Consider the following 12,154-nt stretch of genomic DNA (forward strand, 5'->3'; position numbering starts at 1 on the left):
GCATGCTGTTGTGTTTGGTTTCCACCAAAGTGCTTTTACCATTTCCCGAGTTGGAAGGAATCAAGTCTGGCTCATTTGGATTCGATACAGTATCTTCTCCAGCCTCGGGAAAGGATTCAGCAGCATGCACATATCAATCTGTGATAATCAGGGATGTCGTGAGATCTTTTCTGATTTTATCTTCTTTTTTTCCTCTTTTTGTGGTCTGTGTCTCATTTGTACTCTTATGTTATTTCTTCCCCCCTTTTTCCTATCTTTGGTTTCATTTTTGTCTATTTCATGTCCCCATGGACCACTTTGGTCATGTCATTGTCCTGATTTCCACCTTGACAATTACTGGTCTTACTGTATCCACCACCACATCTCATCTCTTTGTAATCTTCCATATCTTGGTGATCTTGTGTTCTCCTGGTTGTGTCCTGTGGTCACTCATGACCTATCAGTAGCAGGCGTATTATTACACTGACGTACTCACTGTGGGATGCGCTGTTGGTGTTGGCTGTTGCTTTGGAACCCCATTAGGAGGCAAGTCCTGTTCTTCTATGTTGAGTGAATTGGTTGACGTACATTATGTTCATACATTTTTAAGACATGGTGTAGAGACCTACAGGAGTGACAGCGTACAATATAACCGTATTTCTTGTGTCCTACTCAATTAAATATTCTGTAATGGAATTTGGAGACTGTCCCTCTTTGACAAATTTGCATCCTTGGAATTTTCCCAAGTTAGTTTTGTCTTGTCTCATCTATGTGAGACAGGTCATTGCGATAAGTCAAAAGTTTTCATCATTAGGGGGCTGGGTTCTGAGACCCCTAACAATCATTTTAACAAAAGGAGTCCAACTGGTCAGCTGAATGTCCTTTGCCAGTTCCCCTGGGCATGGCACACAAAGCTGTGTATGAACTCATAGAAAGTCTATGGTATGCTCGATGCTAACCCTACTTTGTGCAGGAAAGTAGAGAAGGGCACATGGCTCAACTGACTGCTTCAGCCCCTTTTGGTCTCAACCAATCAGACCTTTTAAGAAGCCTTTTGATAGCATAAAGCTTGGTTGTTGGGTTAGTCTGAACCTTTTGAAGAGCCATTTTCATATTCAACAAATATAACTATGAATGAGTGAGCGTGTGAGTGAGATGTCCATTGCTTTGTCCTGTCTGATGTTCTGCTACATGTGATCATGTGTCATGGTGTTCCCTTGTTGCTGTGATTTGCTGTATAGGTGTCTTGTTCAGCATTGAGGTCACATCCTCCTACTTTGCGGTGAGGAACTATTGGCGTGGTTTCTTTGCAGCAACTTTCAGTGCCTTCATCTTCCGGGTCCTTGCTGTTTGGAACAAGGATGCAGGTTGGTTGAAGAACATTACTAGCTCAAACATTGTATAAATATAGACAGTAAATATTCTGTAACTTGAAGGGTATATGCACTTTTGCAACCGGTTGTATAGCTCTATTAAGGATTATCTTCAGTTGTTGACACTTTGCTGAGAAGCTGTTTACCCAGATCATCAGATTGTCTTGTCCTGGCTCCAATGAAGGAACTTTACAAATAGCCTTGCTTTTTTTCAGTCCTACTGATTTCTGTACTGTATACAGCTCCTATGCAGATCTATGAGTCTCCATTGTTACAGGCTACAAACAAACCCTGTGCATAGTCTGATCCTGCAGTCATATTCTCTCTTTCATCATCCCCTTCTTCTTGCTGACCTGCAGGTCTTTCAAGTAAACGTTGCTTGTCTCTTTCAGTCACCATTACGGCACTTTTCCGCACCAATTTCCGAATGGAGTTTCCCTTTGACCTCCAGGAGCTACCAGCATTTGCAGTAATTGGGTAAAGTTTTCTTCAAGCCCTTACAATTGAATTTTTTTGAAATTTTTAGATATTGTTGTTACTAAGATAATATTTTTGATGCGCAGAATCTGTTGCGGTTTCCTCGGGGCCTTTTTTGTGTACTTAAATCGACAGGTGGTGCTTGGGATCCGCAAGAACCAGACCTTGAGCAGTTTTCTGAGCCGTTAGTAAGTATACAATAAAATTCTGTAAAATCGCTAATATGCAAATGAGTTTATTGCAAAGTCTTCCAATCTCCACTCATTTTTTATTACATAACCATACATCCTTTAAATGATAATCCCCACCTTTCTATAGGTGTGGTCGGCTTAGCAGGCAGTTTTGTGTAGATACGGCTAGTTCTTCTTTTTTTTCCTCATAAAACTGTTTCTGCCTTGAAGAGAAACCATACGTTGGTTACATAATACTTAAAGTGTAACTGTGATATTTTTTTTTTATTTGCTAGTTAGAGCTAGGCATGTATAACTGATTTAGTCTGTCAATGATTGTCAAAAGATCTTTCATTAATATCCTCTGTCCCTTACCACTGCTCCCTTAAAAGACAGTTGCTATGGCTTGTCTGTCTCCGGCTAAGAAGACAGGAAGACAGAGGGGCGGTCCTTCACACTGCATGAATGCATTAGGCTTCAGAGTGAGGAGGCGTGTCTCTCAGTAATCCAATCTGATTGGCTGGCAGGGAGCCGCTGGCTACAGCAAGTGTGTATGGGAAGTGAGGGAAAGCAGTTTTGGCTGCAGAGAACTGGCAGAGGAGCCTTCTTGAGAAGATCCTCATATTGTAAATGTTTAAACAGCCGTAACTAAGGGGAAAAACTCAAGGAAAACAGTGGTATGTGAAGAAACTAAAGATTGCTTTATGCATAATGCTGCTGCAGCAGTAACATATGCTAAAATAGATTTTCTGATGAAAACATGACAGTTACACTTTAAATGATCCAAAATTTTAAAAAATAATTTCTGTTCTTATCTTTACTTTTGTCCCAAAGTCGTTTCATGTATCCGGCAGTAGTTACTTTCTGCATTGCAACGCTTACCTTCCCACAAGGATTTGGGCAGTTCATGGCTGGAGAGGTAAGCTTGTGTCATCATTAAGAAAGTGCCCGATACTGCTCCCAGTCAAGGCTGGCCTGGGGACCACCTGGCCATTTAGTAGCAATGCAGAAGCTCGTCCATGGCATGGAGAGATTACTGACCTGTCTCTCTGATGACCTCATTTTATAGTCTGGTATAGTCTGCTATCTTTGATCCCACTTGTAGGAAACCATCAGAGAAATTTCAACTGTAGCTTCTTCTCCTACAGCTCAAAATGTTTCCTCAAGGAAGAAAACAGAGAACAGATATATTAATTCCTGCAGGTTCTGTGGTATCAATAGGCCACCCATGAACATAAATATTTTCCCCTGAGCAAAGATATAAGCCTCTCATTTGGGTCCCTCTTTAAGGGGTTGACAGATTTTGAAAACCCATTTTAATAAACCCTATTGGGTCACTATGTATTAGTACATGGAGGTCCATCAGTTGGGAACCTTATCTATTAGCAGGACCTCTGGAGGACCTACTCTGTTGATTGCAATGGGAAGTATGTAATACCTCATTTTTCCTGTAGTGGTGCTGTAGGGAAATTGAGCGCTTGCTGCCAAGGTCCTTCACAGATTACAGCTGATCCAACATGGACAAACTTTTCATTAACTATAAAGCTACCTTCTAATACAGTATCCTACTGCATGTGATTAAGAAAAAGGAAGGAACATAGTTACAGTAGTTGCATGGGTTGGGTACATGTACAAAGAACCATAGAAATAGTACATAGATACAGAGCAAACAGGCAAACATATCATGGAAGGACCTTGGGTACCCAAGGTATGGTCTATGTAGTCATATATCAGTATCATTGTCTCTCGAAAGAGCTAGTAATCCCCTGCAATTGTCCATCTCTCCATCTACCTCCTGTCACAAGCTCTGTGTCTATGTCTCTGGCAGGCTGTCTTGCTCATCTTTTCATTGTCTCTTTCTGTCTTGCCTGGATGGTCTCATAGCTTATGCCCCGGGAAAGCATCACTGTGCTCTTCGATAACCAAACCTGGACCAAGCATGAGGGTAATGCCTCAATACTGGGACGTTCCGCTGCCTTCATCCATCCCTCTGTTAGTGTGTTTGTCACTCTGCCTCTGTTCTTCATCATGAAGGTAAGGTCCAACTTCTGCGTCTTGTAGAAAATTGATTCCTTTGGAGATACGTCATTCTTCACATATAAACTCACACAGTTTGAAAGAGAATATTGGAAAAGCCATTCTTGGCTGGCATGGTTGGCACCATCTACATAACCCATCACAGTCTGTACCAGTCACTGGCTGTGAGCTAAGCCAATGTCAAGATCTACACCCCCATTTTGCTCTTCAGAAATGTTTCATTTATAGTTTGGAACCTTATAATGGGATGCATGCTGAGAAGATGCTACCAGGGTAGAACCATTCAGTTTTGAAATTTCATCTGGTTCCATTTAGAAATTTCATATGGTTTCATCTGGTTCCATTTAGAAATGTCATCTGGTTCATGTTACTTACGGTTTCGATTGTTGTTCATAATTGTTGGTTGTTAAAGGTCATATTCAAGGAAAATTCTAATATATTTGCTTATAATTCCAAGAATTCCATCATATCACAAAATCCTGAAAAAAATTCATTTATATGTAATTTTAATAATATCTCCCTGCGAATTAAAGCAACCTATTGACTTCTATGCCAGAATGTACTGCAGTGAGCATGCTCTTTGGCAGGTGCAGTAAGACGTGGGAGGAGATGAGCCGTCTCTATCACCTGTTGTCTTTTGTATGACCCCATGTTATTCACCTGCAGTTTGTGATGCTACCCTTCATTGAAATTCCTCCTAAAGAGTTGAATGCAGACACTACTCCTGAGTACGCAGCTCCTTCTGAAAAGTAACAGGAAGTGACGGGCTCTGTGATCAATAAAAAAGGAAAACTGCAAGATTTTATGATTTTTTAAAAATATAAATAAGGACAATAATAAAAAGTGAAAATATAAAAACAGCCAAAAATTGTATAAAAATAAATAAATCTGTTCACACAATAGGTGACTTCTCTGATATCTTATCATTGGTGGCTTTATCTGGGGTTGGGTTTTATTGACTGGGAGATCATGTAATCACTTGACATGGTTTATGATCTGAGTTTTTTTTTATGGTTTGAATTTCCCTTTTTATTTGTGCCAATGGCAAGCAAAGATCAAATCTGCAAAGCCTGATGTGTGAAGCTTTAGAGAGCGACAAAAGGATGTCTGACAAATTGACACCTCCTAAACATCATCTATATACCTGACTCCAAGGAGGAACAAACTTTTTCACACCAGTGATGACCAGACTTTTTGGCCTTCAGGTGTCATGAGGTAGATTTTTTAAGATTCTGGCCTCATGTGCACGAATATACTGGTGTCCATACTTTACACCACACTGATTGTGTCTTTTAGACACTTTTTGTGCCTTGCTTGCTTGGGTTGTGCTGTGAAATTGGCATTATGCATCAAAATAGTGCCAAATTTTGACCTCATAGTAAGGCAACCAAAAGTTGGTGTAAAGTTAGACAAAGGTGTCTACTGATGCCCCCAGTTTATCTTTCAGCCTCAGCCACTTTGAGAAATCGGACTCATCTTTAGACTGTCAACATTAGTCAGGATTAGTAGATCTATCCCAGTATCTTCTCTGAAGGACAGATAGACTTATCTAGGACTGTCTTTAGTGATGAATCATTGATGGTGATAGTCTTTGCACCCAGAGCTTGCACCTCTGATCCTACCAAAATGACAAGCCACACAGGATTCAGCTATGTTCCCTACTTTATGGACTGGACCATGATATTTGGGCGCTGAGTGATTGCATTATTTGGGCACTTGGGTTACACCATAAGAGGAAAGGCACCCATAATGCAGATATCACCATCCAACCTAATGTCTGCCCTCACCTTGGCCAGGAATAGGACATTAACATCACTAAAAAGTAGTTTACACCTTAATTCTATTGGTTTTGGTCTCACTTGAATACACTCAACCTCATGCTCGGGTCTTATACGTTGGACCGGTTACTGACACTGACTTTTTTCTCGACTCTTTTCTTTATATTTGTCCTCTCCTTCCTTCTTCCAGTTCCTGATGTCAGTCGTTGCTACCACGATGCCGATACCCTGCGGGGCCTTCATGCCAGTGTTCGTATTAGGTGAGTGTAAGTTCTCAACAGCTTGTAGTCCACAGGGATGTGCACTGGGAATATCGGAGGTCTGGAGGATGATTTCTGTTTTTATATTTACACTGTATTTGTATCCTTTATGTTACAGTACAATGATCTAAAGCAACATTGTATATTATCTTTCCCCAGGGGCTGCCTTTGGAAGAATTGTTGGAGAGCTGATGGCCTATCTCTTCCCCAATGGAATTCTCTTTGATGGGATTGTCTACAAGATATTACCGGGGGGATACGCTGTGATTGGTAACTATATCCTGGCAGACTAGTAGTTAACCCTGCAGTGGAGCCATCTATATCTATCTATCTATCTATCTATCTCTCTCTCTCTCTCTCTCTCTCTCTCATATCTATCTATCTGTAACATTTTCTGTCGGTGCAGTCGCGCAGCTATAAGCCATTTCTTCCTATGAGTATCTGGATGAATCACTTCTGTCGTTTAGGGGCCATTTTGGTGCCAATACTTTATGCCAAACATAATAATCTCGGCTCTGAGAATCCTGCCCGGGGGAGCTGGCATTCTTCAGTAAGTTAATGGCGGTTTATTAGGCGCGGGATTCCCCCGGCTGCCGAGGACAGAAGTCACTGACAGAACTCTGCATTGTTATAGAGTGTCAGCTGCTCGCACACATCTACACACGGGGACATGTACTGTGCCCGGCCCGGAGCCTGCAAGACCTGCTGTGATGGTGCAGACTGGGGCCAGACCTCCTTAAAGGGGAACAACATCCCAAACTCAAGTGCTAATAACAGTAATACACAATGTATGTTATTATCAGCGACAAACACTCTTTCCTTTTAAGACTGAGAAGTTGTCACAGCCCGGCCCCTGCTTAGCAGCGCTGAAGAAGAACTGGATTGAATTCTTGCCTGTAACATTGCATATATTATAATAATAGGGTCTCCTGACCTGTCATCATTCATTTCTGTCACATGGTCAGAACATCACACTGGTAGGTAGTCACACTGGTAGGTCATCACACCGGTAGGTCATCACACAGGTAGGTTGTCACACCGGTAGGTCGTCACACCGGTAGGTCGTCACACTGGTAGGTCGTCACACTGGCAGGTCGTCACACTGGCAGGTCGTCACACCGGTAGGTCGTCACACTGGCAGGTCGTCACACTGGCAGGCTGTCACACCGGTAGGTCGTCACACCGGTAGGTCGTCACACTGGCAGGTCGTCACACCGGTAGGTCGTCACACTGGCAGGTCGTCACACCGGTAGGTCGTCACACATGGTAGGTTGTCACACCGGTAGGTCATCACACTGGTAGTTCGTCACACTGGTAGGTTGTCACACCGGCAGGTCGTCACACCAGCAGGTCGTCACACTGGCAGGTCGTCACACCGGCAGGTCGTCACACTGGCAGGTCGTCACACCGGTAGGTCGTCACACCGGTAGGTCGTCACACTGGCAGGTCGTCACACTGGCAGGCCGTCACACCGGTAGGTCGTCACACCGGTAGGTCGTCACACTGGCAGGTCGTCACACCGGTAGGTCATCACACATGGTAGGTTGTCACACCGGTAGGTCATCACACTGGTAGTTCGTCACACTGGTAGGTTGTCACACCGGCAGGTCGTCACACCAGCAGGTTGTCACACTTGCAGGTCGTCACACCGGTAGGTCGTCACACTGGCAGGTCGTCACACCGGTAGGTCGTCACACCGGTAGGTCGTCACACATGTAGGTTGTCACACTGGCAGGTCGTCACACTGGCAGGTCGTCACACTGGCAGGTCGTCACACTAGTAGGTTGTCACACCGGTAGGTCATCACACTGGTAGGTCGTCACACCGGTAGGTCGTCACACCGGTAGGTCGTCACACTGGTAGGTCATCACACTGGTAGGTCGTCACACCGGTAGGTCGTCACACTGGCAGGTCGTCACACCGGTAGGTCGTCACACCGGTAGGTCATCACACCGGTAGGTCATCACACTGGTAGGTCGTCACACCGGTAGGTCGTCACACCGGTAGGTCGTCACACCGGTAGGTCGTCACACTGTCAGGTTGTCACACTAAACGTCTTATATGAAGAGGCTCCGGTTCTTGCTTCCAGTATAGATTCCACCGCTCCCCTGAAATCTCATTGGATTACATAAACTTCTAATTACAGCCAAAGATATTTTAGGTCTTTTATTGGAAATCTTAAAGGCGCAGCATTAACAATTTAGGGTGTGTGACTCGGAAGTCAGTGATCTGAAGAGTCGTCTTATTTGTTATACTGTGCATTGTTTACAGGTAGACCCCCCCAATAGAAAAACACCTCCACTCAATTTATAGACAAAATAAAGTTTATTAAATGGATCATAAAAGTAAAATCATGAATACCTACATAAGTATCAGTACAGCAGCAATGAATATACCAGAGACAGGTGCGTAACTACCATAGCGGCAGACCATGCGACTGCTATGGGGCTCAGGGCAAGAGAAGGTCTTAGTTGGGATCATCTCCTCTTCTACTGGGGGTGAAAACTTGGTCAGGACTCTATCCTCTAAAGGAACAACATTTACCAAACAAAGCAGTAGAGTAATGGCCCAAGGGTCATTGAAAAGGGTTTAGGCAGAAACCCCTCTGTCCTGTGTGGGGGGCCTGGTTTGTTCCTTGCTCTGGGGCCCTTACTTCTCTATGTATACCACTGACCAGAGAGGACATAGAGGACGCTGCCTACCATCAGTCACGTCCAGTCCACATGTCCCAATGCCGGTATGCATTATATCATAGTTCACCCGTAGAAGCAACTTGTCACTCTCAAGCCTAGTGTTGAAAGTACTAAAGTAGTAAAAAGTAAAAGGCAAATGCATGTGGATTACCGACCGATACAGCAGCGTCCTCCTCCCAACGCCGTTTCGCCCCAAAAGGCTTCTTCCGGGGATAGAGAAACATAATCCAAACCCTCCTCTTTTTATACCTAATACAATTGATTAATTAATTAAAAAAAAGATTCAGGGGCAATTACCTATTGAAGTGACGTCCGTGGTAGGCAGTTTTCGGGGCGATAGTCGCATGGCCAGATATTAATAGCCGGAAAGCGTCAGGGCGCAAGCACTGGGCCAAAACGAGACCCGAGATGCGCGTCATCACGCAATCAATTCGGCCACAGTTTAAGATGGTTGTGCGTTCCAAAGTGGAGCGCACCTCGGATGTCCGGCTACTATGGTCATGCGTTCCAACAAGTGGAACGCAACTTGAAAATATATACAGTACCGGCACGTACACATTGTACAGTACAGCATCAATCAAATCCTCAAATTATACAGTGTGCAAAGTGCAAAATGTTCTATTTAAACACAATTGACAGATAATAAAATAAGCAGGCAATAATAATTACAAAGTTATTACCAAAAAGACATAACAAAAATACAGCGCCATACTAATATCATAATTATAGCAAAATTTAGAGTGACCTGTGACATAATTAAAACAGCTCATAATACAATTAATCTAAATAATAAAAACATAATAGTAACATAAACAAAATATCATTAATGTATAATGTATATTACTATCATGTTTTTATTATTTATATGAATTCTTTGCTATAGTTATGATATTAGTATGGCACTGTGTATTTTTGATGGGGCAGCGCCCTCTACGTCCTCTCTGGTATATTCATTGCTGCTGTACTGATACTTATGTAGGTATTCATGATTTTACTTTTATGATCTATTTAATAAACTTTATTTTGTCTATAAATTGAGTGGAGGTGTTTTTTCCATTGGGGGGGTCTTAGCGTATGCAGTTACACCTCTGCCATTTCGGGTTGGTTTGTATCCTGGTTCACAATTAGGTGTAGATTATTTCTGGGTAGGTTGTACTGTACGTTATTTTTTGGTAGGTTGTACTGTGCATTATTTCTCGGTAGGTTGTACTGTGCATTGTTTCTCGGTAGGTTATACTGTGCATTGTTTCTCGGCAGGTTGTACTGTGTATTATTTCTCGGTAGGTTGTACTGTGTATTATTTCTCGGTAGGTTGTACTATGCATTATTTCTTGGTAGGTTGTACTCTGCATTATTTCTCGGTAGGTTGTACTGTGCATTGTTTCTGGGTAGGTTGTACTGTGCAATATTTCTCGGTAGGTTTTACTGTGCATTATTTCTGGGTAGGTTGTACTGTGCATTATTTCTGGGTAGGTTGTAATCTGCATTTTTTCTCAGTAGGTTGTACTGTGTATTATTTCTCGGTAGGTTGTACTGTGCATTGTTTCTCGGTAGGTTGTACTGTGTATTATTTCTAGGTATGTTGTACTGTGCATTATTTCTCGGTAGGTTGTACTCTGCATTATTTCTCGGTAGGTTGTACTCTGCATTATTTCTCGGTAGGTTGTACTGTGCATTGTTTCTGGGTAGGTTGTACTGTGCATTATTTCTAGGTAGGTTGTACTGTGCATTATTTCTGGGTAGGTTGTACTGTGCATTGTTTCTAGGTAGGTTGTTCTGTACATTATTTCTCGGTAGGTTGTACTCTGCATTATTTCTCGGTAGGTTGTACTGTGTATTATTTCTCGGTAGGTTGTACTGTGCATTGTTTCTCGGTAGGTTGTACTGTGTATTATTTCTAGGTATGTTGTACTGTGCATTATTTCTCGGTAGGTTGTACTCTGCATTATTTCTCGGTAGGTTGTACTCTGCATTATTTCTCGGTAGGTTGTACTGTGCATTGTTTCTGGGTAGGTTGTACTGTGCATTATTTCTAGGTAGGTTGTACTGTGCATTATTTCTGGGTAGGTTGTACTGTGCATTGTTTCTAGGTAGGTTGTTCTGTACATTATTTCTCGGTAGGTTGTACTCTGCATTATTTCTCGGTAGGTTGTACTCTGCATTATTTCTGGGTAGGTTGTACTGTGTAACTGGCTTCAGAAGAAATGCACTTTTCCTGGTTTGCTGTGTTGAGTCTAATGTTTACAATGTCAGCAGCTGGATGTGGGCGCGGCCTCTGTGTGATTGACAGCTCTGCTGTCAGGTCCTGCTCTGCTGTCAGGTCCTGCTCTGCTGTCAGGTTCTGCTCTGCTGTCAGGTCCTGCTCTGCTGTCAGGTCCTGCTCTGCTGTCAGGTTCTGCTCTGCTGTCAGGTTCTGCTCTGCTGTCAGGTCCTGCTCTGCTGTCAGGTTCTGCTCTGCTGTCAGGTCCTGCTCTGCTGTCAGATCCTGCTCTGCTGTCAGGTTCTGCTCTGCTGTCAGATTCTGCTCTGCTGTCAGGTCCTGCTCTGCTGTCAGGGTCTGCTCTGCTGTCAGGTCCTGCTCTGCTGTCAGGTCCTGCTCTGCTGTCAGGGTCTGCTCTGCTGTCAGGTCCTGCTCTGCTGTCAGGTCCTGCTCTGCTGTCAGGTCCTGCTCTGCTGTCAGGTTCTGCTCTGCTGTCAGATCCTGCTCTGCTGTCAGGGTCTGCTCTGCTGTCAGGTTCTGCTCTGCTGTCAGGTTCTGCTCTGCTGTCAGGTCCTGCTCTGCTGTCAGATCCTGCTCTGCTGTCAGGGTCTGCTCTGCTGTCAGGTTCTGCTCTGCTGTCAGGTTCTGCTCTGCTGTCAGATCCTGCTCTGCTGTCAGGGTCTGCTCTGCTGTCAGGTTCTGCTCTGCTGTCAGGTTCTGCTCTGCTGTCAGGTCCTGCTCTGCTGTCAAATCCTGCTCTGCTGTCAGGTCCTGCTCTGCTGTCAGGTCCTGCTCTGCTGTCAAATCCTGCTCTGCTGTCAGGTCCTGCTCTGCTGTCAGGTTCTGCTCTGCTGTCAGGTCCTGCTCTGCTGTCAGATCCTGCTCTGCTGTCAAATCCTGCTCTGCTGTCAGGTCCTGCTCTGCTGTCAGGTCCTGCTCTGCTGTCAGGTTCTGCTCTGCTGTCAGGTTCTGCTCTGCTGTCAGATCCTGCTCTGCTGTCAGATCCTGCTCTGCTGTCAGGTTCTGCTCTGCTGTCAGATCCTGCTCTGCTGTCAGGTCCTGCTCTGCTGTCAGATCCTGCTCTGCTGTCAGGTCCTGCTCTGCTGTCAGATCCTGCTCTGCTGTCAGATCCTGCTCTGCTGTCAGGTTCTGCTCTGCTGTCAGGTCCTGCTCTGCTGTCAGGTCCT

The 12,154-nt window shown here is 44.0% G+C and overlaps 1 protein-coding gene across 2 annotated transcripts in view; it reads left to right on the forward strand.

The window, feature by feature from the left end:
- The window catches only part of CLCN1 (chloride voltage-gated channel 1), a 126,131-nt gene that overhangs the window by 84,133 nt on the left and 29,844 nt on the right, over window positions 1–12,154 (forward strand). For both annotated transcript variants that reach the window (XM_040437726.1, XM_040437724.1), the window contains exons 7-14: window positions 447–525; window positions 1,221–1,346; window positions 1,745–1,829; window positions 1,916–2,017; window positions 2,834–2,918; window positions 3,884–4,033; window positions 6,005–6,074; window positions 6,234–6,344. In XM_040437726.1, the coding sequence (XP_040293660.1) occupies window positions 447–525; window positions 1,221–1,346; window positions 1,745–1,829; window positions 1,916–2,017; window positions 2,834–2,918; window positions 3,884–4,033; window positions 6,005–6,074; window positions 6,234–6,344 (808 nt within the window). The remainder of the gene's footprint in view (window positions 1–446; window positions 526–1,220; window positions 1,347–1,744; window positions 1,830–1,915; window positions 2,018–2,833; window positions 2,919–3,883; window positions 4,034–6,004; window positions 6,075–6,233; window positions 6,345–12,154) is intronic.

The sequence above is a fragment of the Bufo bufo genome, chromosome 6, assembly GCF_905171765.1.
Source record: "Bufo bufo chromosome 6, aBufBuf1.1, whole genome shotgun sequence".
Classification (NCBI taxonomy): Eukaryota; Metazoa; Chordata; class Amphibia; order Anura; family Bufonidae; genus Bufo; species Bufo bufo.